The following is a 27,895-nucleotide window of genomic DNA, read 5'->3' on the forward strand; positions in this document are numbered from 1 at the left end:
GCCAGCTGCCATAAAACAATAATGTTTATTGAAAGAAGGCAAAGAGTGACAGTGGTTCAGCTCCAGCGTTCCTGGCAAGCAAGCAACTTCTAACTGTAAAATTTACATTCTTATACTCTTTTCTTTCGGTCTGATTTCTATAGCTTTTGTGTGCTTCTTTTTGTGTTTATGATTAGTTAATTGTTCTCATCCTGGTCTGTGTTTGTTTTTTCCTCCATCCCTGGAAGTGATCTCAGTGGGAGGGGAAGAGGTAAATGTTAGCCTGTTTGAATCTGCAGAGGGGTGTGGATGGGCCTTAAGTATCGTTTTTTGTTACTCCAGACTTGGTGTCAGCTTTTTCCCAAATCATGTTTTACAGCTAATTCTCTTCCTGGTGTCATGTCCCAGATTCTTTGTTTGTTCCCCTTTTGGAATTTACTTCCTCCCAACCTGCATGTTTTGTGTATTGTTTGTAATTTGTAATGATTTTTGGTATTTTAAAGGTTTCTTTTCTTGTCTGCCTTGCTTCTTTAATTACTCTGACTTGGTTCTTTTCTTTGAGATCTGTTTCAATGTCTTCCTATTCTAATGTGTCTGAGTTTTTAATTTCTTTAGAAATTTCTTGTTTTCCTATTCTTCAATTTCTTTGGGGTATTTTGCTTTTGGATTCAGTTTCTAGTTTTCCTAGAGGCTTCTGGTCTGGTTCTGTTTGGTGATATCACTTTAGAGGTTTCTGATCTTGCTTGCCTTGTGACTACACTGTCTTGGTGTGGTTCCCTCCCCACAGGTACTTGCCAAGGGGGAAGAATTTCCTTGCTGATACTATTTCTTGAGTATGTCAGTATAACAGCACCCAGGAAGAAATAGTTGACTTCATTATCCCCTCCTGTCAACTGGCATTGGGAGTAATGATGATTACTTGTTTGTGAGTCAAAGATACAGTTCAGAACTATCACTGCAAAAACCATTTCTGTAAAATGTTTTCTTTTTATGGGAGTAAAGACATTCTTCAAAACAAAGAGAAGGGATAATTGGGTCAAATAGCTTAAGAACTATTGATGTAGGGTGTCTGCTGGATATAGTCAAAAATATACAGGTGTTAGCCAGTTAATATGATTATACTCTCTGGACTTAAACTGAGAAGACGGGCTTTGTTTGTAGTGCAGCGTACAATATGACACATCAAATGTTCTTCAAATGTAGAAGTGGATTTTTCTCTTTGTGAAGCTATGCAGCATTTCAGAACAAATGCTTTAGTGTTGTGATTGGTAAATTTTATGTGCTGTACAGTTCTCAAAATACAGAGATTTTGCAGTTCAAGCGTTAAAGTTTGGTACAAAGTACAGTTTCCTTTGGAGAACTATTTTCTATGAGAAAAACTTGTTTCTTTCCATAATTTAGCTTATTAAACTCCATTGTAATTTCAAGAATAGATTTTCCCTTTGTTTCTGGAAGATATAAGTAGATGATTACACTTGAAACAGCCAAGATCCCCATAAAAATCAGAAAGCAGAAGGGACCAAGATATTCCTGAAAACAGAGAAAGGAAAATTAAAACCTAATAAAGGCACACAGTGTTGCATTCTTCAGGGTTATTTAAGGACAGGCCAATACAGGTCTGGATCTAGTTCATTAAACAAGCCCTATCCATTTCTATTTCATATTGTTGTGCAGTTAAGCCAGTGTGTATATAACATCTGGTTCTTTTGGTGACTCAGGTGCATTGGCCAAATCAAGTTACTCTTACCACAATGAATGGGAAGATCATCCCAAGCAGAAAGAGCCCCATCCAGTTGATAAATCCCACAATTACAAAGGCAGATGGACGGTATGTTTGATTGAAGATTTCCACCATAACTGATATTGTGGCACCAGCTAGCAAAGAGGGAGAGGAAGAATGCATAATATGACAGAGTCAGTGCTCATGTAAGGCCTCCAACTGTGGGAAGAGTGATGAGAAAGGTTTTCTTGTAGCCATGGATGGACTGGGCAAGGATAGATGCATTTCTGAGGGAAGTAAGAATAAGTCATCTTGGGCTCCTGCTGTTCATTCCTAAAATCAGGCAGGCAGCCTTATTGCATTCACTTACCATATTTTTCGGACTATAAGATGCACCGGTGTATAAGATGCACCAAGATTTCAAAGAGGTAAGTAAGAATTTTTTTTCTTCCCCGGCCCCCAGGAGCACTCTGCAGGCTTCAGCAGGGGTAAGGCAAAAATGCTCCCATTTTTCACCAAAACAGGGGCATTTTTCCCTTCCCACAGCCATGCTGAAGCCTGCAGAGTACTTCTGGGGAGTGTGGGAAGGCAAAAATGCCACCGTTTTGGTGAAAAGCGGCCCATTTTTTGCCCATTTTTTCACAAAAATGGGATGTGGGGTGGGGCTTCCAGAGGCCAAAAATGGCTGTATTCAGTGTGTAAGAAGCACCAACATTTCCACGGTCTTTTAGGAGGGGGAAAGGTGCGTTGTATACTCTAAAAAATATGGTAATAAGAACTCATCATTCCAGAAACCATTATTGTGTGTCTGGGGAGGATTAAGGGACACACCTCATGTAAGGTATTGAGTGCCTAACAACAGAAAAGCAGATTGCTTAGAGCAGAGTTATAAGGTCCTTGATCACAAACTCCATTTATTTATTAGTCAAATTTGTATGTCAACTGACTCCCAGTGATGAAGCTAATCACAACATTCAAAAGAAGGAAATTACAATAAAATTGAGTATCGTCCGCATATTGGTGGTATCTTATCCCGTGCCGTCGGATGATCTCTCCCATCGGCTTCATGTAAATGTTGAACAGGAGGGAGGACAGGACTGACCCCTGTGGCACCCCATAAATAAGGGGCCTAGGGGTCGACCTCTGTCCTCCAACCAACACCGACTGTGACCTGCCTGAGAGGTAGGAGGAGAACCACCGAAGAACGGTGCCTCCCATCCCCACCTCTCGCAACCGCCGCAGCAGGATACCATGGTCGATGGTATGGAAGGCCACTGAGAGGTCCAGGAGAACCAGAACGGAGGCACGGCTCCCATCTCTGGCTCTCCAGAGATCATCGGTCAGTGCGACCAAAGCAGTTTCTGTGCTGTAGCAAGGCCTGAAACCAGATTGGAAGGCGTCTAGATAATTGGTTTCCTCCAAGGACCGACGGAGCTGAGAGGCCACCACTTTCTCAACAACTTTCCCAACAAAGGGGAGGTTGGAGACTGGATGATAGATATTTAAAACGGCTGGATCCAAGGACAGTCTCTTCAGTAGGGGTCTCACCACCGCCTCCTTTAAAGGGGGGGAAAGGACCCTTCCCAGAGAGACGCGGTCACTATCGCCTGGATCCAGCCCCGTGTCATCTCCCTGCTGTTCGCGACCAGCCAGGAGGGACACGGGTCCAGTACACAAGTGGTGGCACTCACTGCTCCGATGGCCTTGTCCACTTCCTCAGGGGTAACAGACTGAAAATCAATCCAACGATGTCACTCAAGACCCTTCCCCGGTACCTCGGCTGGCTCTGCGCAATTGGAGTCCAGGTTTGCCCGAAGCCGAGCCACTTTATCCATGAGAAATTGACCGAACTCCTCAGCCTTACCTTGTAAGGGAGTGCTCGTATCCCTCCCTTTAAGGAGGGAACGGGCTATCCTAAACAAGGCGGCTGGGCATGACTCAGCAGAAGCTATCAGAGCGGCAATATGAGTTCTTTTTGACGTCCGGATTGCCCGGAGGTAGGCTCTGATGCAGGATTTTAATAAAGCTTGGTCTGACATGGACTTACTGGATCTCCAGCGGCACTCTAGGCGTCTCTTTTGGCACTTCATCTCCCGGAGTTCCTCAGTAAACCAAGGAGCCCTCCTGGATCCACTGCTGCGGATCGGCCGTACAGGTGCAATCCGGTTAAGGGCCCCTGCCGCCGCTGAGTTCCAAGCAGCGACCAGAGTCCCAACCGAATCGCGGGCGAGAGTATCAGGTATAACACCAAGTGCCGTCTGAAAGCCCATAGGGTCCATAAGGCGCCTGCGGTGGAACCACCTAATCGGTTCCTCCTCCCTACAGTGGGGGATTGGCCTCCGAAAGTCGAGCCTCAGTAGGCAGTGGTCCGACCACAACAGAGGCAAGATCTCAATACCCCTCAGACCAAGATCACAACTCCACTGCTCCGAGAGAAATACGAGGTCAAGTGTATGAACCGCCGAGTGAGTCGGATCCCAAATTACTTGGGTCAAGCCCATGGCTGTCATGGAAGCCATGAACTCCTGTGCCCCATCAGAGTGCTCGCCGAGCGAAGGCAAGTTGAAATCACCCAGCACCATAAGCCTGGGGAACTCAACTGCCAGCTCGGCTACTGACTCAAGGAGTGAGGGGAGAGCTGCTGCAACGCTATTGGGAGGCAGGTACGTTAGCAGTATGCCCACTTGACCCCCAGGGTCCAATCTCACCAGCAAGGACTCACACCCGACAAGCTCTGGAGCAGGGGTCCTACGAGGAACTAAAGACTCTCAGATAACAACGGCCACTCCCCCACCCCTTACCTGGGGTCGCGGCTGGTGAAGCACCTGAAAACCCTCTGGGCACATCTCGGTGAGGGGAACTCCTCCCTCCGGGCCCAGCCAGGTTTCAGTAATACATGCCAGGTCTGTCCCCTCGTCTAAAATTAAGTCCCGGACAAGGGGAGCCTTGTGAACCACAGACCTGGCATTTAGCAACAGCAGCCTGAGACCAGGGTCCTGACTACTCATGCCATCTGGCCTTGGAGTGGGACGGATAGGGCCGGAAGGAAGGATCTCTGTAACATAGCGAACCCTCCTTCCCCGGTAATGGCTCGCCCTAAAGTCCCCGCCATATCTGCCCCTCCCAGTTAGGACCGTAATGCTCCGACCCACTCCCGTGTCCATAGGGCCCCCACCCTCCCCTACAGCGATCGACATCCCTGGCAAGCCCTTCGAACCATACATTCTAAGGCTGGGGGTTAAACCAGGCCCCCCTAACACTTCTGCAAAGCACTCAGTGTAGGAGGTACCCGGTACCCGGTTATAGTCCCAGCCTTCTCAGATGTACACACTCATACAAACAGACACTCCCCCACAACAATGGATCTCAAGGAGAGCCTTGTTCCAGAGGGCCAGGATTGCTACAGAGACAGTCCTGATAAATGATGTTTAATGGAAGGAACCTGGCCTGTGCCAACAGATTAAAATAGCTGTACTGTGGGTGACAGACGGTCCCTCAGGTAACCAAGCCCTAAGCACGGTATGGTTTTAGAAGTAGTGAATTGCACTAGGAAGCAAGCTGGCAATCAGAATTAGGTTAGGGTTAGCAGAGTAGTTACATGGACCTATTGAAGCATGCTTGTCAATGTCTGTGTATTCTGGACCAGATGGAACTTCCAGGGGTCTTCAAGGGCAGCCTAGTGCAGACTGCATAATAGTCAAGCCGAAAGGTGACCAAGGCACAAGTGACTGAAGCACCTCTGGATCTAGGAAAGGGCACAACTAGCACATCAGATGAAACTGTGTAAAGGCCTTTCTGGCTATAGCTACCACTTCTTTTTGAGCTGCACTGTAAGTTCAGGAAGATCCCCAAATTGTGCATCACATCTGAAGAGAGTGCAATTCCATTCAAGATCAAAGATGGAGTACCCCCAGATCTGAGTGGCCCAAACCCCACAGCCATTTGATCTTGGGTTGGCAATGTTCTTCCCCATCCAAGCCGTACAGTAATCTGTCCTGGATGAAGATACTCACAAGGTCCAATTCCATAGAAGATGACAAAGAGGAAGATGAAAATGACACTCAAGTAGTGCATCCAAAAATAGCGATGCTAGAATGAAAAAAGGCTCCTTTAAATGTAACAGCAACCACACTCCGATTCCTGGCTATTGCTATGGCAATTGGAAATTTGAGGTATCAAATTGGATTAAGGGGACATTTAGCCTTCCTGGTCTATAATGGGGCTCCTGAAATATGCCCACAAAGCATATCTGAATGGTCTTCATTTTGCCATCCACCCCATTTTCATTTTGCTATATCTCACCATTGGGAGAAACAGACACTTCCGCTTTTGCCAGAAAAAAACACTAAAATACCTCCCTTACTTGGAATGAAAGGGTTACTGTGAGTGCAGCCAGCACCAGCACCATGGCAGCATATCCTCCCCATAGTAGAGGTTTCCGCCCAAAACGCTCAATCAGAGAACTCTGAAATGCAAGAGGAGGAAATAAAGAGAAAATACATTTTGATGAGCTAATTGTGGGAATACTAACAACTATTCTACAAAATCTATTAATTAAAAGTATAAGAGTTGGAAGGGACTTTGGATGTCTTCTAGACCAGGGGTGTCAAACTCAAGACCCAAAGGCTGGATCTGGCTTGCGGGTGCTTAGATCTGGCCCATGGGGCACCCTGGAAACAGCAGAGGATTGGCCCATGGTGCCTCTGCTCATGAAAACATAGCTTGGGGGGGGGGGCTGTGAACGGCCTTCCTGAGCTCTGTTTTAGCTGGCAGAGGGTTGCATGAGGCCGTCGCAGCCAAAAACAGAGCTCAGGAGTCCATTTTCACAGGCAGAGCACTCAGGCCACCACAGGCACCCCTGACCTAAGTGACATTGAGCTGGCCAAACCCTCCCCCCATGCCTCCCACCCCCCAAGTCAAACACAATCCTGATGTGCCCTTCAATGAAATCAAGTTTGACACCCCTGTTCTACACCAACCCTCTGCTCAAGCAGGAGGCCCTAGACCATTTCAGACAAATTGGACAGCCATCCAATATCTTTAAAATACATAATTGCAGCCACACAGCTGATGTTAATAACTTATATCTGTCTCATAGAAAACCAACTATCAGCAAAGAATAATGGGGCCAGCACTAACCACCATCTTCAACCTGATTTGAGAAAAAGGAAGGCATGGTTCTGCCCCTCTTTAACAAGGTCATCCCTTCTTGTATGTCCTGTTGAACTTACGCACAAAATGGATGAGAAGCACTCACAGATGCCAACACCCAGTGCAATGTATGGAATGAGGGTTTCTTCAAACTGGGCTGTGCGAAAAACTTCAAACGAGTAGAAGTAGATCTAGAAAAGAACAAAAAATGAGAAGATACGCAGTGTTTTTAAGGGAAGGAAGAGAGAAGGGGAAGTTTTTTTTTTTAAAAAGAAAAGGGGCCTTGGGTCCAATTAATAATTTTAAGTAGGGGAGATCAGTCCAAATCAGCCTGCACCAAATAAAAAAATTTCCCCCTCAAATGGTTCTATGATCTTGCCAAGCTGGGTTTTGTGATGGGCTGAGCCACAGGTTGTGTTACTCTCTGCCAACAGTGACAGAGGACAGCAGCAGTTGTGGGATTCCTTTGCGCAAAGACTTAACTGCATTGATGCCACACAGCTGCAGGGTGCTCATGACGGTGATTGTCACATACAGCTGCCAGCGCAGTGATTGGGCCTTCAGCACCTCTAGGACTCGGAGACTTTTTGTGCAAGACATGGCAGCCTTTTCTTTCTTGATGTCATCAATCTCAGCTTGATGGTCCCCCTCACCCCAGAGTTGTTTGATGGCTGTGGAAAGAAGGACATGCATGATGGCTCCCTTGTATCCCTTTGCCCACTTAGGTGGCCCTAGGTCAATATACACTTGAGATTGAGATATGGACAATCCATCCATGAATCTGTTATGGAGATGGGGCAAAGTTATGTGAATATTTATATCTAAGATTGATAATTTTATTGCCAGCTTGGAACTGTTCTTCAGGCTTACTCTTGTGCCTGTTTCTCAAGAAAAGTAAGTCTATCTTGTTTTCTAAATTTCCAGCAAGATAAATGGGTGGAACATTTGCTAATTGCAGAATATGCATATAACTGCACATCAGACAACAATTCATATGTCTCTTTTTCCTACTAAGTATGGTATCTTTGGTTTTCATTCCCACACCCCTTCTTCTAATTCAGCAGTGGATAACTTTTAAGTATTAGTGGTGATTTATCTTTTTTTTAAAAAAAAATTTTTTTTATTTGCAAACATGTAAAATACACACACACAAAACTTAGACGTACACCACATTTACACCATACAATATGAACAGGAGCTTCCTGTTGTTTCTAATAGCAATTACCAATCGATATCGCTCACCTTATATTGTTTCGCCTTCTATTATATTTCATTTGCATTTCACCATTCTTAACCCTCCTATCTTACTCATCTGTCTGCTATATTGGCTGATTACCTGTAGTAAATTTAAACCACTTGGATACATATATATGTGTTTATTCTCCTTAACTACTATTTTTGGGCTTTGCTGTCTTCCTTCATTGATCCTTGTTTCTTTCCTCCATCCACCCATATCTGGTAGTATTCTGTTTCTTCTTTTCCCTGGATTTCTTTTGTTAATTTGTCCATTTCAGCACAGTCCATAACCTTTCTTATTATTTCATCTTCGCTTGGAATTAATTTGTTTTTCCATTTCTGGGCTTAGAGAATCCTCACCACCGTAATTATATGTAATATTAAATACTGGATTTCTTTTTTGCATTTCGCAGTCATTATTCCTAGTAAAAAAACTTCAGGTTTCCATTCTTTTTTAACACCTGTTATTACCTCTAGCCACTTTTTGATCCTTTTCCAATTTTTTTTTAATCTCCTCACAGGTCCACCCAAAGTGGTAGTATGTTCCATGTATTGATTCACCTTTCCAGCATTTGGGGGAGGTATTTGTTGAGATTTTAGCTAACCTTGTTGGTGCCAGATGCCATCTGTAAAACATTTTGTACTGATTTTCCTTGTATGCAACTGTTAGTGTCATTTTAAAGTTTGTTCCCCAAAATTTTTCCCATTTATCCAATTCAATATTATAGCCAAAGTTCTGTGCCCATTTTATCATTTGTTCTTTCACAATTTCCTCTTCCATTTTATGCATCAGGAATAATTTATATATTCTCCCTATCATCTTTCTATCTGAGCTGTGAATTATTTTATCCAATTTGTGTGGTTCTGTTTTGATGACATATATTTTAGTATCATTGTGTTTAGTTTTGATTTGCAAGTACGTTAGCCAGTCAACTTTCATGTTTTGTTCTGCCAATTCTTCAATTGTTTTTAAATTTCCCTGTCTGTCAATTATGTCTTTGTATCTTAGCATTTTATTTATATCTATAAAATTTGGATGGATCGTCCTTTCTGTCAGTGATAGCCAATTCGGGATTTTCACATAATGGATTTTTTTTATTTTGAGCCAGTTTTGCAATAACGCTCTTCTAATTAAATGTTTTTGAAAATATTTGTGTGTTTTATTTTTATCATCCCATAGGAATGTATGCCAACCTGCTTGCAAATCATGGCCTTCTAAGATCAAAATTCTTTTATTCTTTAGCTCTATCCAATCTTTCACCCATGTTATTGTTACTCCTAATGTGTATAATTTATCTTGATAATGATTTATCAAGTCTTGCAAAATCAACTTAAGATAGCTAAAGAGATTTACAAAACATTTATAGACAAGCATCATCATCTGATCCCAGTTTACAAACTGGCAATTACGTTTTGATTTCTACTTGACATGCCGCCACCTTGCAAAAAATTGGATTACAAATTTATTAGTCCCTTTCCTATTGAATCTGTAATTAATCTTGTGTACCAAGTCAAGCTACCTGCCTCTATCAAGGTGTGTTTCAAATTTCATTTTTCCTTTCTACTTTCATACTTTCTTGGGCAACTTCCTTTCATCCTTCATTCCACTTCTGCCTCCCAAGTTGCTTCCATTCTGGACTCTCAGCTGAATTGCACTCGAGAAGAAACTGATAACCAGTGCAGCCTTCGTAACTGTGGGATTGTCCAGTAAGCGCAAGAGCTAGACTTGTCGTCAGTTGCTTGTTCTTACCTACTTCCTTGGTTTCATTGCTTTTCAATATTTCTTCCTTTATTAGAAAGGGTCAACCTATGCTCCTAATGTGTATGCTCCAAAGCACCTGAGAGGCAGGACATGAAGTAATGGATGGAAATTTATCAAGGAGAGATCTAGCACAGAGAACTTTCCTGATAGCCAGAACAATTAACAACCAGTTTCCCTCCACAAGTTGTGGGTGCTCTATCACTGGAGGTTTTAAAGAAGAGATTGTCCAGAACAGGATACTGTCCTAGAGGGCAGTGATGGCAGGGTATAATTACTGCAAAGGATTGAAGAAGTGGACTAATTCAAGTGTTTATGGTTTTAACAGTATTTCTACCATTAAGCATGGATTTCAGGACTTTCCTTATGCTTTCTGTATATTCCTTAGTTATACTGTATTGGCCTCAAAGTGTCTAATGCTATTTGATTGCTGGAGCAACCCAGATGCTTATAAGTATCCTCTGTGATGAAACTTAATTTGTTTTCAACTGGCATTTTAATTCCATCCCTTTTTAATTAATTTTCAGTTCAGGAGCATAGGCATGGCGATGGAAAAACACAATTCTCTCAGGTTTCCTTGGTGGCTGCTCTGCCAGGTATCAGGCAAGAGAGTTTGATGTTCCCTTCCCACTTCCTCTCTTTGTAAGAGCAGATCCCACATACCCTCTCTCTCCTCAACTGCATTAATGGTCCTGCTTGCCTCCAAGGCAGAGGACTGCTGGATCTGACAAGCTTCCAAGTGTAATAGCATATTCCAGCCCTGTTCCCCATTTGGCTGCAGAAGAAGGATCCTCCTACCTTTCAGGAAGGCCTCTTCATTGCCTTTCTGTATCAGAAGGTACCGTGGGGAGTCAGGAAAGCATGGGAGTGTCACCAATTGGATTGTGGCTGTGAGCGCACTAAAAGCCAACAGCAGGGGCCACAAGGACTCCGTGCCCAAAATCTCCCTGCAGAAAAAGAGCAAACGTAATTTGTACTGCACCAGCAGAGAGAAGGCTTTGGCTTTTCTCCACCAGACTTTATTTGCTCACTACAGTATTCACCCCACTTTGTGAGTCTCTATAGAGTCAAGGACACTCAGTAGGGATAATTGGGTCCCCCTGCAGATTTTACTTTGCTAGTCATTGACAAGGGACAATTCTCATCTCCATTTCAAGGCCATTGAGCCAGCACTGTCCGAAGACATTTCCATGGCCAGCACGATGTCATGGACCACTGTCATCTTCCCACCAAAGTGGTACCAATTTATCTGTTCATCCTATCATGTGGAGCTTGGGTCTCAGACCTGGGCTGCTGACTTTCCAGCTGACAAGCCCAGTGTCTTAACCACTGAGCCACCGTGCCACGCAGCATGGATAAGATATGGGGAAATTATGCAATCTTCTTACCACCTTCACCAAGGAAAGATGGAAGAAAATCCCTCTTCCAATGACTGAATGGCATTTAAAATTGAAATTTGAACTGAAGTAGATAATCCAGATATGTTTAAATAGCAAATAATCTGTCTTATTATGAGCCAACATGAAGGTAATATTTTTATTGTGCTATTATAAAAGATGGGAATAAGATTTGAGGTTTTCTTTCCACTGGAAAGCCATTGTTATTGTAAGCAATAAAAGACTTATAGTTTGGCCTATCTGAAATTCTGTGGAATGAAATTGCATCCAAGAAGGTGGAAACGTAAGATTCTACAATTTAGAATGGTAAACCATATGTTGCCATAACATATTCAAAATATTTTTGCATCATCTTTACCATTGAGGTGGAGATAGCATCCAGGAATGAGTTGACCTCGTCTGCTCGCTGATTGGACTGAGTCTGACAGAGCTGTTTAAACACTCCCCAGATTCTAGGGCTTCCCAGCTTTTGACTCAGTCCCTCAGTGTGGACGGACGTGTCAAACCTTCTCTGAATTGTATTTCTAGAAAAAAACAAAGACATAGTATTAGCAAGGAATTGAACTATTTTGTAATCCATGAGTACTGCTAGCTGACTCCCTCTCACAGATAGAGTCACTGGTTTCCCCTCAGTGGCAGAGCTTTGGCTCAAGCCCTGAGGGGCATATTTCAGTGTAAACTATTGATTACAAAGGCCTCTGATATCTGGCTGAGCTTCATGCTCAGTTTAAAGGCTCATTTGAAATTGTTAGAGCCTACAGGGCAACAGGAGCTTCACTCCACCCCAGCCTCTAGCCAGCCACTTTGAAAAGACATTGAGCCCCTCCCCCCTGGCCTGTCTACAAGCCAAGGCCAGGTTTTTCGAGGCTGTCGTGATGCAGGTTATCTCTCCCAAGGCTCCATCTATAGTGGCAACCATTTTAAGAGCTTCATGCTTTTTCTTCGTACTGCCAGCAATCAGACAAGATAGTGACAACAAGCAGCAGAGATAAGGGAGGCAGATTACATGCCACTATACAGAAACAGCAGGGAGCATTGTGGCCTCAGTTGCAGCTTTACCAAAAGCCCACTTGCTGAACAGAGCTTTGCGCTCTCTGGTCATTGCACTAGTCGTGAAGTAGTGCAAGACTCCTTAGAGCTCCGGGTGCATTCAAATCACCTCCTTGGGCAAGAGTTCTCGTACCCTGCACAGAGCTGACTGCAACAGTCACGTTCACAGCGAGGGTATGAGGTGTGAGGCCCTGATCACCATGAGTGGTCTCAGTAGGCACGAACCACCTGACTTTAAAATGGGGGCATCCTTGCAGTAGCTGTCAGACACTTTACCGCAATTAGCAAAAAAGGGCATGAAACTGCATTTTGACAGGAGTGAGTTAGGCTGCCTGTCAGTGAGCCAAGATGGAGGAAACAGCAGTTGGTCTCAGCAAGGGAAAGTCTGACAGAGACAGAGCTGCTACTCCGGAGCCACTGACAGCCCCCAGGGCCCCCTTTACAACCCTCTATGTCAAAGGAGACAAGCACAGCTTCATAGCTTTCAAAAAAGGCGAAATCCCGCAGGATCTCCAAGGCTACTTCAAAGTTTGAAAAGAGAAGAGATAAGGCTCTAGAACACCTTTGCTCAAAAGCTAGAGAAGGAGAGATAAGGGAAGCAAACTTGTCAGAGGATGAGGGCATGATTCCTGAACAGCCGGCCTTTACCAGATTGTTCCAACTGGCTCTGTTTAAGTTGCTGCTCTTCAAAGCTAAGACCTCAGCAAACCTCTGGGTCAAGACTACTGTGCCTGCAACAGAGACCTTAGTCTCCCCAGCAGATTCACTCTTCTCAGATCACACCACAGAGGCGGAGATAATTCCATCCCCTAGACCAGTGATGGCGAACCTTTTTCTTATGGTGTGCCACAATTGTTTGCACGTGTGCTATCGCGCACACATGCATGCCCACACCAATTCACTCCTCCCCACCCACCTGCACATGCACATGCAACTCCTCCTGCACATGTGTACATGATGCCTCCCCAGGGTCCGGAGGCTTTTTTGAAGCCTGGGGAGCGCGAAAATGGAACATTTCGGAACTTCTGGTTGGCCCGTTCAGCCGTTTTTTGGCTTCCTCAGACTTCAGAAAAGCCTCCGGATGCTTGGGAGGGCCCCAACAGGCCATCCGGAAGTTCTGAAGTCATCTATTTCCAGCTTCTGGAGGGCATCCAGGGGGCTAGGTGAGGCCATTTTTGCCCTCTCCAAGCTTAAGGAAAGTCTCCAGAGACAGGGAGGGTGAAAAACAGGCCCAACGGGCCAACCAGAGGTTTATTCCCAAACTTCCGGTTGGCCCAATTGGGCCTGTTTTTCACCTCCCTAGACTTTCGAGGCATTCCTGAAGCATGGGGAGGGCAAAAGCAGCCTCCCCCAGCCCTCCGGAAAGCTGAAAATCAGCTGGCTGGTGTGTGCAGGAATGCCAGAGCTGATTACTGGTGTGCCAGCAAATATGGCTCCACGTGCTACCTGTGGCACACATGCCATAGTTTTGCCATCATGGCCCTAGACTCTTTATGGATATGATCCAAAGGCAGTGGGCCTCTGCTACCTAGGGTCCTATGCCTACCTCGACTGATAGGCATTTTTACAATGTGGCACCCAAACTCACCCATACTTCAAACAGTAGACACATCAGTGGCAGCTCTTTACACATCTTCCACCATGCATTGTATTGTATTGTATTTAATGAATTTATAGGCCGCCCAATCCCGGAGTACCTGAAGAATATCAGAAGCCAGAGGATAGATGGGTGGACTTAACCTTACAGAGGAGCCATCAAGCAGCAATGTGGGTGGTCCGGGCATCTACGACAGCCTCATTCTTCAACTGGACCTCATTGCTCTGGCTTAGACAGCTGCAGGAGAGGATCCCAAAGACTGATACCAGGGCACACCAGGATGTCAACAAGCTGGTGGCAGCAATCATGTTTCTGGCGGATGCCATTCTCAACGCTGCTAGATTTGCATCCAAGTCCATGGCTTCATCTGTAGTGATGCATTGTTTATTCTGGCTCTCTCAGTGGCAGATGGATGTTCACCACAATGGCACCTGGCACCAGCCCCCTTTAAAGGGGCATCTTTGTTTAGAGAATCCCTAGGCTCCATCTTGGTGGAGACCAGGGACAAGAGAAAAAAATTGTCATCTGCTACCAGAAGGGGCTTCTTTCACCTCCTGCCATACATGAGACGTCCTTCTTTTCAGGGTCCAGAATCCAGACAGACAAATTTCAGACCACCAAAGGGTTACGTCTTAATAAGGCAGCAGCAACAGTTAGACTGAGCACCTAGAGGTAGACAGTTCAAGTGGCCCTTTTGTGGCAGAGGGGGTCATTACTTCAGTCGCCCCTGATACTGATGCGTCCATCCCTCCCATTGGAGGCCACCTAGCCCTTTTTGCCAACTGACGGGAGAAAATCATCTCAGGTGCGTGGGTCAGAGATATGGTGAGGTCGGGGCTCTCCTTTGAATTCATCTCCACACCCCCAAGGTTTTTCATTTGATGCCCAGTCTCAAACAATCTGGCAAAGAGGTCCCTCTTGCAGGCTGCAATTCAGCATCTGATGGAAATTTGAGCAATCCAGCAGGTACCAGAGGGCCAATGAGGGCAGGAGTTCTATTCAATTCTATCTGTGATCCTCAAAGCCTTGGGGTGGGGTGGGGGTGGAGAGCTATTCTAGACCTCAAACGCCTGAACAGCCATCTGCTTTATAGGTGTTTTAAGATGCACTTGTTGCAAACCATCATGGGGGGCATATGGGACAGTGAGTTCCTTACGTCCATTGATCTAACAGGCTTATCTGCATATTCCCATCTTGCCTCTTCATTGGCAATACCTCTGATTTCACTATGTGGGCTGTCACTATCAGTATAGGGCCCTACCATTCAGATATTCATCAGTGCCCAGGGCATTCACAAAAGTCCTAGCAGCAGTGGCAGCCAATCTGTAGGCTATATCGGTGTGGGTCCAGTGCTATTTAGATGATATACTGATCCAGTCCTTCTCCGCCAGCCAAGCTAAAGAGGATCTGAGAGTCACAGCCCAGACACTGCAGTACCATGGCTTCTCTATTAGCACAGAGAAGAACCATCTTAACCCAACAAACAGGAGGCTCCACTTGGGAGCAATTATTGATATGGTGGTGTGCAGGGTTTATCTGTCCCACACCAGCCTCAAGGACGTAGCAGGGCAAGTCAGGAGGGAATGGATGGTCTCTTTGGCTATCGGTTCTCCAGAACCTATCAGAACATGCTGAATTTCACCCCTGCTTGGATGTCAGGAGGACTCTCAAGATATACATAGAGAACTTCCCCCTTTAGGAAATTGGGAGTCCCCTTTCCTGTCCTTCCAGCCTTCATCCCTGGGCAGGAAAGTAACTTCCTTGACTATAGGTAGATGGCTAAGGACATGCATTGCCAAGGCAAGGGGGCTGTCGGAAGTTGTTGGAGGCTGCACTGAATTTACAGATTGAATGGACGTGCTTGTTATCGCCCTAGACGCCCCCCCCCCCCTCGGATCTATCTCTGCTCACTGTACTATCTGTCGCCATTTTATTATTTATGATTTATCATCTGCTGCTTGCTGTCTATCGTCGTTGTAGCCCCCTCCGGACTTTGCTCCCTGCTCATTAAACTAGTAGGAGGAGTAGGACTGTGGCCAACTGGCGGGGAGAAATAGAGGATGGCGACTACAGGGATAAGGACTGAGCCCCGAGAATACCAGCATTTCTCCTTCCATCTCCAAGAGCGGTGCAAGTTAGCCTCGAACTCTGGTCCCCTACATTGGGGCCCTTATATATCCTTGGGAAAGAGACTCTCGAATATACAGCCCGCTAACTTCCACCAGTGGGACAAGACTATACGGATGTCGTTTATGAACTTTGGAGTCTTATATTTAATCTCGCTTGCCTACAGCCACCTGATATACTACGTACTTTTGATTTGGTGGCTTAGGACATTTCCTCAGGTCATAAGAAGGGAGAGGAGCAAACCATCGCTTCCTCCATTGTTCCCATATTATTATTATTATTATTATTATTATTATTACATACTATAACTGCGCAATTTTAAATAGAATGCTGAGTGTATGGGAGCTGGCTGGAATTGAATGAATGGCCCACTTTTAGTAATTGTTACCCTTGTATTTTATATGTTTTAAATTTTTACGTGGGAATTGTTAGAGTGGATAAATGAGTATGTTTGACTCGGAGGACCTGCTGGGGAAGGCGGGAGGAACCGGGGTGGTTGGGGGGACCATGGACATGGGAGTGGGTCGGAGCATAGCGGTCGTGACAGGGAGAGGCAGATACGGCGGGGACCTTAGGGCTGGCCATCACCGGGGAAGGAGGGTTCGCTACATTGCAGAGATCCCTCCTTCCGGCCCTAGGAGTCCCACTCCAAGACCAGATGGCGCGAGTAGTCAGGACCCTGGCCTCAGGCTGTTGTCGCTAAATGCCAGGTCTGTTGTTCACAAAGCTCCCCTCGTCCGGGACTTAATTGTTGACGAGAGGGCAGACCTGGCATGTATTACTGAAACCTGGCTGGGCACAGAAGGAGGAGTCCCCCTTGTAGAGATGTGCCCAGAGGGATTTCAGGTGCTTCATCAGCCGAGAGCCCAGGGAAGGGGTGGCGGTGTGGCTATTGTAATCCGGGAGTCTCTGTTACCTCGTAGGGTCCCTGCTCCGGAGCTTGTCGGGTGTGAGTCTCTGCTGATAAAGTTGGACCTCAAGGGTCAAGTGGGTTTGCTGCTAACGTACCTGCCTCCCAACTGCGTTGCAGCATCCCTCCCCTCGCTCCTCGAGTCAGTAGCCGAGCTGGCAGTTGAGTTCCCCAGGCTTATAGTTCTGGGGGATTTCAACTTGCCATCGCTCGGTGAACGCTCTGATGGGGCGCAGGAGTTCATGGCCTCCATGACGGCCATGGGCTTGACCCAAGTAATTCGGGGCCCAACCCATGCAGCGGGTCACATGCTCGACCTCGTATTCCTCTCGGAGCAGTGGATGTGTGATCTTGGTCTGAGGGGTAATGAGATCATACCCCTGTCGTGGTCAGACCATTGCCTACTGAGGCTTGACTTCCGGAGGCCAAACCCCCACCGTAGGGAGGAGGAACCGACCAGGTGGTTCCGCCCCAGGCGACTTATGGACCCTTTGAGGTTCCAGACGGAGCTTGGGGTTATTCCTGATACCCTCGCCCACAGTTCGGCGGAGACTCTGGCTGCCGCCTGGTACTCGGCGGCGTCGGAGTCTCTCGACCGGATTGCGCCACTACGGCCCCTCCGGGTCAGTGGATCCCGGAGAGCTCCCTGGTTTACCGAGGAACTCCGGGAGAAGAAACGCCGGAGGAGATGCCTAGAGCACCAGTGGAGGTCCGATAGGTCCGAGGTAAACCGAGCACTCTTAACTACCTGCACCAAGGACTATGTCCGAGCATTAAGAACTGCAAAAAGATCATATATTTCTTCCTTGGTTGCGTCCGCCGAGTCACGCCCAGCCGCCCTGTTCAGGATAACCCGCTCCCTCCTTAATAGGAGGGATGCGGGAGACCCCTTGCAGGGTAGGGCTGAGGATTATGCTCAATTCTTGGCGGACAAAGTAGCTCGGTTGCGATCGGACTTGGACTCCACCGCAGTAGATCCAGCTGAGACACAGGAGGATCATTTGCCACATCAGTTCTGGGTTGAGTTCCAGGAAGTTGCCTCTGGGGATGTGGACAAGGCCATCCGAGCTGTAAGTGCCTCCACTTGTATTCTGGACCCGTGTCCCTCCTGGCTGGTGGCTAACAGCAGGGAGGTGACACATGGCTGGATCCAGGCGGTTGTCACCGCCTCTCTTCGGGAGGGGCACTTCCCCGCCGTACTCAAAACGGCGGTGGTGAGACCCCTCCTAAAGAAACCATCGTTAGATCCAGCCATCTTAAACAACTTTCGTCCTGTCTCCAACCTTCCCTTTATCGGGAAGGTTGTTGAGAAAGTGGTGGCCTTTCAGCTTCGACGGGCCTTGGAGGAAGCTAGCTATCTTGACCCCTTCCAGTCCGGCTTCAGACCTGGTTACAGCACAGAAACCGCTTTGGTCGCATTGACCGATGATCTCTGGAGGGCCAGAGATGGAGGCTATGCGTCCATCCTGGTTCTCCTTGACCTCTCAGCGGCTTTCGATACCATCGACCATGGTATCCTTCTGCGACGACTGCGGGAGGTGGGAGTGGGAGGCACTGTTTTGCGGTGGTTCTCCTCTTACCTCTCGGACAGGTCGCAGTCGGTGTTAGTGGGGGGGCAGAGATCGTCCCTGAGGCCCCTAACATGTGGAGTACCTCAGGGTTCGGTCCTATCCCCCCTACTATTTAACATATACATGAAACCGCTGGGCGAGATCATTCGGAGGCACGGGATAAAATACCATCAATATGCGGACGATACACAATTGTATCTGTCCGCCCCGTGCCAACTCAATGAAGCGGTGGACGTGATGAACCGGGGTCTGGAGGCCGTTAAGGACTGGATGAGTGCTAACAAACTGGTGCTCAACCCGGATAAGACCGAGTGGCTGTTGTGTTTCCCCCCCAATAATTTGGCTAATACACCAACGCTTAGGCTGGGGGGTCAAATTTTATACCCCTCAGATAGGGTCCGCAACTTAGGAGTCCTCCTGGATCCACAGCTGACTTTTGACCACCAGCTGTCAGCTGTGACCAGGGGGGCATTTGCCCAGGTTCGCCTGGTCCGCCAGTTGCGGCCCTACCTAGATCGGGGGGCCCTCACAACAGTCACTCGAGCCCTTGTGATCTCTAGACTGGAATACTGCAATGGGCTCTACATGGGGTTGCCCCTGAAGTGCATCCGGCGACTACAGCTAGTCCAAAATGCAGCCGCGCGAGTGATAGTGGGCGCACCTCGGTTCGCCCACGTTACACCTGTCCTCCGCGAGCTGCACTGGCTGCCTGTTGGTCTCCGGGTGCGCTTCAGGATAATGATGACCATCTTTAAAGCACTCCATGGTAGTGGATCTAGGTACTTGAGAGACCGCCTTCTGCCGATTACCTCCCTAAATCGACCAATCAGATCGCACAGACTGGGCCTCCTCCGAATTCCATCTGCCAGTCAATGTCGACTGGCGACCACACGGAGGAGAGCCTTTTCTGTTGCTGCCCCGACCCTATGGAACGAGCTCCCCATGGAGATCCGCACCCTCACCACGACCCAGACCTTCCGCGCAGCCCTCAAGATCTGGCTCTCCCAGCAGGCCTGGGGATAGGCTTCCAATTACCCGCCCGAGTGTTTGATTGCTGAATGAAAGCTGTGTTTTATTATTTTTCTTTTGTTCACAAAGTGTTTGTTTTGACCTTGCACTTCCCCTCCCCTGTGGTTGTAAGCCGCCCTGAGTCCCCTCAGGGAAAAGGGCGGCATATAAATCCCAATAAACCTAAACCTAAACCTAAACCATACAATCTGCAGGCCACACTGTTACTTGGATGAATCACCACTCACTCTATCAGAAGCGCAGTCACTACCACAGCATGGGCAATGCAAGCTTCCTTAGAAGAGGTCTGTCGAGTGGCTACATGGTCCCCTCCCTCTCTCTTTATCAGACACTATAAACTGGACTTTGCCAAGGCAGCATATGATTGATGAGTGCTGCAGAGTTTTCACATGGGATGGGGAATTTCAGACCAGGCTGCGGCTCACCTATAAGGACAAGCCAGCTTTGGTATGTCCCATTCCTGGATGCTATCTCTACCTCAATGGAGAAAGGGCTTTGGTCTTACCTGATATGCCTCTTCTCATAAGGTGGAGATAGCAACCAGCCCCACCCTGAAGGAGGCTGGTCCTCATTCCAAACAAACAAGACTTCACCACAAGACACATTGGGTTTGTCACTTCAACTTTACTGAAAGCTGGGAAGCCCTAGCAACAGAGGAGTGTCTAAACAGCTCTGACAAACTCAGTCCAATTAATGAGCAGACAAGGTCAACCCATTCCTAGATGCTATCTCCACCTTATGAGAAGAGGCATATCAGGTTAGACCAACACCCTATTTATTTTTAGAGGAAAAAAGAGATGGTTGATCAAATTTCTATTGCACAGCAATGATCAAGATAATATTTATATCATAATATATACACATCTTCAGGTTGAAAGCCAAATGCTCCAGTTTCAACTGAAATGAAAAATTGTGAAATTAAAGCTTAAATTAAATGTTCACTTCAGACATCTGATGATTTAAATGGCTTTCATTGAGTGTGTTTTGGAAAGGGACTTACCCAAGACCAATGATTTGTCCTGCAACTTTGCCTAATGTCAGAAAAACAGCGACCGTGGCATTTGTAAATCCTCGCAACTTCTTTGGCGAAATCTCTCCCACATATTGAGGATGTATATTGAAAGAAAACCCTTCAGAAAGGAAAAGGGTTGTAAAGAAAAGTATTGAAAAATTGACCAGCATATCATCTAAGAGGTCATGTTATTAAAACCATCTTACATTGCAGAGAGGCATTGCTGATTTATGGGTAGATGAGTGAGAAGGATTACAATGACATCAGGTGAATCAGAAGGGGAGAAAGAGAGAGGGAGAGGCCTGTGCCAAGGAGGGCTCTGAGTTAACTATTCTTGAATCAGCCTCTCCTCTAGAACTTTTGATCACAGCAGAACTTTGCCCGTGCTGAGTCAATGGATTTATCCATAAGACAGCCAACAGCTACTACTACCAATCCCATATAGCTACCAGTGTCAATCCCATATAGCTACCAATGCCAATCCCATAGAGGAGGCGTCCAAGGAGGATCATCTCAAAAGATTTGGCCATCTTGCTGAAACCCATGAACAGGGCAGCAGTCAGCATGATCAGGTTGGTGAACATCTGGCACTTCTTTCTGCAACAGAAGGGGGGGCAGTGAGGGACAGGCATTTCCAGAGGTTTCTCAGCATAGCACAATGGAGGGCAGCATTGTGGCCATCATCTTGATTTTTTGTTTGACCATATCATGTGAATACCCTGAACAGGGTGTCAAGGGGCTACAATCAATGTAGAGTTTCAAACATTTTGAACATTTGGTACTTGGAGATAACAAGTAGTGGAGAAGTTACTTTCTATATTTTGTGGTGAGGTATCCACAACAGACACTCCCTATGAGACCTCCAATCCCGTAACTGGATACTATGAAGGACCATAATAAGATAACACTCTCTTGAGGCAGTGGTGAGCCATGTCGTTCCAGCCAGGTCTCATTAATGAATTTTTTAATATGCTGTGGATAAAGAAAATGCATTCATTTTACAGTTAACGAGTTTCTCCACTTTTTCCCATGAGTTTACCTATCAGCTGCCCCAGCACAATGCCCCAGCCACCCCACTACTCTGGGCACCACAGGTCATGGAACTCCAGGATGGCGAACCATCTCTGCCCCTGGCTAAAGCGCCAACGTTTGGACTGAAGGAAAATCCCAAAGAAAGGAAAGGGCACTATCACTTACCAGGGACGGATAGTTTATTACAGAAATGTGAAACCCATAAGGGAAGCTGCCCCCGATTCCCAGCACAAGGATCATTTGGAATAGTCCCCGGTATTGAATCTGGAAAGAAGAAAGATGTTAAGGCTTCTAGCATTGGACACCAGTTTCCTACCAAAGCTGTATCCTCAAAATCAACCCCCTCCCTCTCTCACAGCCATGTACACAACTTGAGAGAGGGGAAGGGCATCTATAAGGCTGGATTGCAACCTAGAATAATGTGCAGTTTCACAGCCCTTCCGCCAGTGAACTCTCTCCTCTGGGATCTTCCTCTGAGAGCTCAGAAATACAAAACAGAAACTCCATGTGGCAATCCTCAAATATAATTGGCAGCTGCAGACATGGTAGAAGGGGAGTCATGTTACTCTATGGTACATAGACATTCAAAGGAAATAGGAAACATCTTTTCAGATTATTTGATGAAAAGGCATAGCCTTTTGTGAGCTACAATTTACTTCAACAGATCTCATAAAGCTTATGCCTTTTTAAGGCAAAATGGTTGAGATCTTATTAACAATATAGTTGCTCTTCTGATGTAGAATGTAGAACAGCACTAGGAATTTGGTAAGGAAAACCAAAGAAGTTACTCCTCATGGCTTCACAAAGAACTTCTTAGGACGAAAGCGGAGAACAAACTTTTCCTAAAGCACAAGAAAATAACTCCTTCAGTGATGTGCGGTGAGCTTCATGGCCGGTGAGGCAAGCGCGAAAGCCCCGCTGAAGCTCCGGCACAGCTTTAAGATTTGTGGACTTCAACTCCCAGAATTCTTCCTCCAGTCATGTTGCAATGACATCATCTGCATGGATCTGCTCCACTTCACTTTATTCACAGGGGTCGGGGGGGAGAGGGTTGCCGCTGAAGATGCCGATGAGCCCCCGCCGCCACCAGAATAACTGCTGCTGCCTCCTCCTCCTCCTCCAACAGCATCACCACATTTGCTGCCCGGCACTGTGGCCTTTTTTCCTGCTCCCGCTCCCTCCCATGGCTCCTCAAAAGCACAGCAGAGGAGGAGGGGGCAAGGGTAGCGCGGATCCCAGCTCAGGTGCTCTGAGTGAAGGGGGAGATGCCGCTGCCATGGGCGGGGGCGCTGGTGGGACCTTTGCCAGCTTCACCTCAGCCGCAGCGTCGGGTGGCAAATCCGGCAATGCTATTGGAGGAGGAGGAGATGGCAGTAGATATTCTGGTCGCAGCGGGGGCTTTGGGGCTTCACTTCAGCCGCAGTGCCGGGCGCAAGCGGCTAAGACTGGCTGCCCACAAAGGACCTCCCTGGGCTTGCTTTGCTGAATACGGGGAGACTGAAGCTAGTTTGAGGCTAGTTTGAGTGGGCGCAGCTGGCGCAAACTACCGTCAGTTGCCCCGCACTCATCAAAACAAGTCTGGGGAGGTCCTTTGCGGGCGGCCAGTCTTAGCAACGATATATTACTCATTCTTTTTAATGTGAACTCGAGTCTCCCCCAAACTGATTGCCTCTGGCATAGAAGCAGCCATCCTTCCGAGTACGCCTCGCTATTCCAAGCCAAGCAAAAAAACAAAACAAAAAACCCAGCATGTGTTTTTGAGCAAGCCCAATGGGAAAGCAACCGCTGGCCTAATGGTTCATCCATTTGCAGTCGATCACCATTTACAATGCACCCTGTCAGCTGACACCAACAAAACACTGTTTAATGGTTTGCCCAGGAAGGGAGGGAAATACGATGTGCCCCACCGGATTACAGCAATGCATTTCAAAAACAGCAAAACCCCATCTTGGAGCTTAAAGTGGACTAACCTCTCGCTTTGCCATGACTATTCCTTTAAAATATGTGAAATATCACGTTTTGGAATGGGCGGCTGTAACAAAACATTAAAAGCATCCTGGCAGTTATCAGACAATGGAAATATCAATACACTGAACAAAGGATGTAGCGAAATATAAAGAATGCAAGAGAGAAACACACATCCTTTTAAAGTCCCCAAACGCCACGCACATTAACCCAAGAAGAAGTGGTCCCAAAGGTGCTTTTTTCCCCAAAAGGCGAGTTGACTTTCTTGGAGTATTTCCCCCCCCTTTGAAAACGTTTCGCTTCTCATCCATGAAGCTTTCGGTTCTTCTATCCTCTTGCATGAGGAGAAACGTCTGAAAAGGAGGGGGACCCCAGAAAGTCCACTCGCCTTTGGAAAAAGTGCAGATCTGAATGATTGAGAAGCTCTCCGTAGACATAATGGTAAAAGTTTGGAAAAACCAAAGAAACTTTACTTGCACGCTGGAGAGTTGAACTTGCTCGGGGCATGAACTTTTCCAACACAGGCGCATTTTACAAGCAAGGCTCCTGCTGCTAGATTGCGCAGTCGCTCAACTGCAAGGCATGATTCGCTGCTCCCAGATCAGGAGGCGGGAGAATCACGTTCCTCCTTTGCATACGAAATGTTTCGCTTTTTAACCCTTGCTTAACTCTTAAAAGGTGAAAAATTCCTTATGCAAAGGAGGCCCATAGTTCTCTAGCCTCCCCCTACAGCTAACACTAAACAGACTCAAAGTCACTGTGACTTGGAGTCTGGCAGCAACTACCCTGGCCTTTTTAATTATTTTAAAAATTCTTTCCTTTTCCTCGCTTGACTGGTGAGGCCCCACCTCCCCTGCCTCCAGTGACTGCACGTCCCTGAACTCCTTGTCATTTGTGCCTAAGGCCATCTAGTCTAAGGATTCAACCTTATTCTGGAAGTGGTAAACATCACTTGGGATGAAAACAAGAGCTTTCTAAAGAAGAATGGAAAATCTTTACACTATCCCACTTCTGCTAATTCTCCAATGAATCTTAGTGATGTAATACCCTGGTGCTCTGTCAAGTCCCTATCCTGGCTTTGCCCTCAGATAACACCCCCCACCCCGCCCAGGAGAAGAGAATCATCTCTAGGGATATTATTGTCTCTTGGATCTGTGTCTAAAGACAAAGCCAATATCAGAGAGTCAGTTTTTTAAAAGAGATATACTGTTTGGTGAAATACTGTTTCTATTTTGGTTAAACTTTAATTCCTGTGGCCAACTTCTCCAGTGTTGCAGAAAATCATGGGACTCAGACTTTTCAGGATCAAAAGTTTTATTTGGTGCCAAAGGTTCAGAAAAAGCTAGTCAAGGGAAGCATTTAACATCTGAACGAGGTTCTTAGGGAGAAGCATGTTCTTATAACTTTCTCAAAACAGTTAACATGGAAATATGTTAAAACATTTCTATTGGATAAGCTCCTTATTGCTGGGCAAAGAAGCTGATTATGGCATCATGCAGGAAGCACTAGTTTCATTCTGACTTATGTGGTTTTAGCTCTGCACTTTGACTCTGAGGTGAGAAAGCTAGTGTGTGGTTTGACATTTTAAACTTCCTGCATTCAAGCTTCCTGTGTTCTTCTACAAGACTAGAAAATGTCTTATAATAGCAAGGTAGAAGGGACCCCAGTAGAAGGAATCCCAGGAGGTTCTCTAGTCTGACCCCATATCATTTCACTCTTATGTCCAAATCTCGCTTTATCTCCTGCATTACCAGGGCTGCATCACAGGCATAGTGTTTCTCAGTATTTAAAAATTATAAACCAATTAGCCTGTTTAATGTCAGGGGCAATATTTGTGCAAAATATCTAGCCAATAAATTAGAGGTCTGGCTCATTGATAACAACATATTTGCAGAGTTACCGGCAGAGTTTTTCCACAGTTGACCATGGCTTTATATTGGATCATTTCATATATAACATGTCAATAGAAAACTATTTCCTTTGTACTAATTCATGTAGATTAACTTAGATGCTTGAATTGGAAAAAAAAAACCCAATTGATTTTAATCATGGCATTATGTACAAATAATCAAATTTAAATTAGATTTACTCTAGGCATGAGTATCAAACTCGCCGTGTCACGTTGCTGTCACATGATGTATCACAATGTTTTTTCCCTTCGCAGAGCTGGAGTGGGCCTACACATGATGTATCTGGCCCGCGGGCCACCAGTTTGACACCCATGCATGGGATACCTGACAGATAATTTCAAGATCTCTAAAGGGGTGAAATGAGGTGTGCTTGCCCTTCTCCTATTAATGATATTGTGTTGATTGCCTTTTAATCAAACACTTTAGTCTGAGAGGATGCTATCAGACTCTTTCTGATTAATAAGTAGCTAGGTAACTATGTGCATAAGGGAAGTTTTAATGGAAACTCTGCATTAAAGTTTAAATATGAAATAAACTTTAACTTTTAAATAAAGTTTAAATATGAAAAGGGAGTTTATTGAGAAAAGGGAATACATGAAAGCAAGGGTACAAGCACATAGAATTTCTTAGCAATGTATTTATTGTCTCCTTGGATGAGCTTTTGAGCAGAGTTTCAGAGTTGTAGAGATTTTGTCTGGACCCACTCTTTGGGTTTTGCCTGTATCTTGGGCTTCAAATGGAGCTCTGAAGGAGGAGGTTGATTTGGGCATCCTTCTGGAACCCACTCAGCACAGTTCCTCCCACACCCACACCCTTTTCCCTCCCTGCAGACAGCTTCCCCCCCCCCCCATTGCTCCATTTCTTGATGTCTTTGGTATAGCCATCAAATCAGGAATTATCTAATGCCCAAGTCTTCCTTCCTAATGACTGTTGAATGATAAAAAAGAAAGAACATACCAGTTGTTACTGTTTCTGACTTTATAAAAGGGATATTTCCATGATGGGTATTTTTGTTGGGGGAACAAAAGCTTTATTCTATTTCAAAGGAACTCTCTGGTGCCATATCAAAGACCAAGATCGCTCTCAGAAACTGATCAATGTCTTCACCGCTACCCACATTTATCACTGAACTGATCATATAACAAGCCAAACCCAGGAAAGCTTCAATTTTTGGATGTAGAACATGGACAGGTACAGTATATGTGGTACCTTGCTCAATAATAGTAACTGTGAGAGGGATCTTGGAGTCCTAGTGGACATCCATTGAAATATAAGCCAGCACTGTACAGCAACTGCCAAAAAAGGCTAATACAGTTCTAGGCTGCATAAACAGAGGGATAGAATCAAGATCACATGAAGTGTTAATACCACTTTATAATGCCTTGGTAAGGCCATACTTGAAATACTGCATTCAGTTTTGGTCACCACAATGTAAAAAAAAAAGATGTTGAGACTCTAGAAAGAGTGCAGAGAAGAGCAACAAAGATGATTAGGGGACTAGAGACTAAAGAATATGAAGAACGGTAGAAGGAATTGGCTATGTCTAGTTTAATAAAAAGAAGGACTAGGGGAGACAGGATAGCAGTGTTCCAATATATCAGGGGTTACCACAAAGAAGAGAGAGTCAAGCTATTCTCCAAAACGCCTGAGGGTAGAAAAAGAAGCAATGCGTAAAAACTAATTAAGGAGAGAAGCAACTTAGAACTAAGGAGAAATTTCCTGACAGTTAGAACAATTAACCAGTGGAACAACTTGTCTCCAGAAGTTGTGAATGCTCCAACACTGGAAGTTTTTAAGAAGATGTTGGATAACTATTTGTGTGAAGTGGTGTAGGGTTTCCTGCCTAAGCAGTGGGCTGGACTAGAAGACCTCCAAGGTCCCTTCCAACTCTGTTATTTTATTTTATTCTATTCTAATTTAAACTACTCCCATCCCAAAGCCTTCTCCCCAACTCCAGCTGGTGCTCAGCATCCCCTCATGTGCTTTTATGGCACCGTCCCCTTCCCTGGAAATTGGGGCAGATCTTCCAAAAAGTGGTAGGTATTTGGGGAGAGAATGTCTCCTTCAGGTAGCTGAATGTCTCTGGTAATTCCTTTCACAACCCCTAAAGGAAAGGCAGGCTATCAACTGAACAAAGCAGCAAGGAGACTCCCACTGAGGTTTGGCACCCAGAGATTTTCCTCTCTGGATATGTCTGTGTATCAGTTGGTGGTGGTAAATTATAGGTAGCCCAGTACTCACCAGATCGGAGAGGAAGCTAGCCATCTCTTAGCTAAGAAGTGAGCAGGAACTAATTTCCTGTAACTGGAAGGCAGATGGGCTGCTTTTCAAAGAAGTCTCTTACTGCAGAAATTAGCAATTGGCCCCATTTAATTAAAGTTAAAGTTTGGCATGCAGGTTTCCAATTAATCTATTAATTTTGCTTTCTCTGCAAAGTTGGAGTTTTTGGG

At 45.9% G+C, this 27,895-nt stretch overlaps 1 protein-coding gene across 3 annotated transcripts; it reads right to left on the reverse strand.

Annotated features, from left to right (window-relative positions):
• Window positions 1-114: 114 nt before the first annotated feature.
• On the reverse strand, window positions 115-27,841 carry LOC106537828 (solute carrier family 2, facilitated glucose transporter member 11). 3 transcript variants are annotated; one of them, XM_087705953.1, is made up of 13 exons: window positions 27,687-27,817; window positions 23,541-23,602; window positions 21,736-21,834; window positions 21,350-21,510; window positions 21,011-21,135; window positions 20,527-20,656; window positions 10,644-10,792; window positions 7,334-7,521; window positions 6,931-7,041; window positions 6,063-6,164; window positions 5,713-5,788; window positions 1,727-1,854; window positions 115-1,509 (listed from the first exon to the last, which is right to left on the reverse strand). In XM_087705953.1, the coding sequence occupies exons 2-13, from the start codon at window positions 23,553-23,555 to the stop codon at window positions 1,303-1,305; spliced, it is 1,491 nt and encodes a 496-aa protein (XP_087562079.1). In that variant the 5' UTR covers window positions 23,556-23,602; window positions 27,687-27,817; the 3' UTR covers window positions 115-1,302. The 3 variants fall into 3 exon arrangements, with proteins under 3 accessions (XP_087562079.1, XP_013907562.1, XP_013907564.1); XM_014052087.2 differs by lacking the exon at window positions 23,541-23,602 and having other exon boundaries at window positions 27,687-27,841; XM_014052089.2 differs by lacking the exons at window positions 21,350-21,510; window positions 23,541-23,602; window positions 27,687-27,817 and having other exon boundaries at window positions 117-1,509; window positions 21,736-21,825.
• Window positions 27,842-27,895: the final 54 nt, after the last annotated feature.

This window comes from Thamnophis sirtalis, unplaced genomic scaffold (assembly GCF_051295495.1).
Source record: "Thamnophis sirtalis isolate CommonGarterSnake01/CBP01778 unplaced genomic scaffold, rThaSir2_p1.2 scaffold_2, whole genome shotgun sequence".
Classification (NCBI taxonomy): domain Eukaryota; kingdom Metazoa; phylum Chordata; class Lepidosauria; order Squamata; family Natricidae; genus Thamnophis; species Thamnophis sirtalis.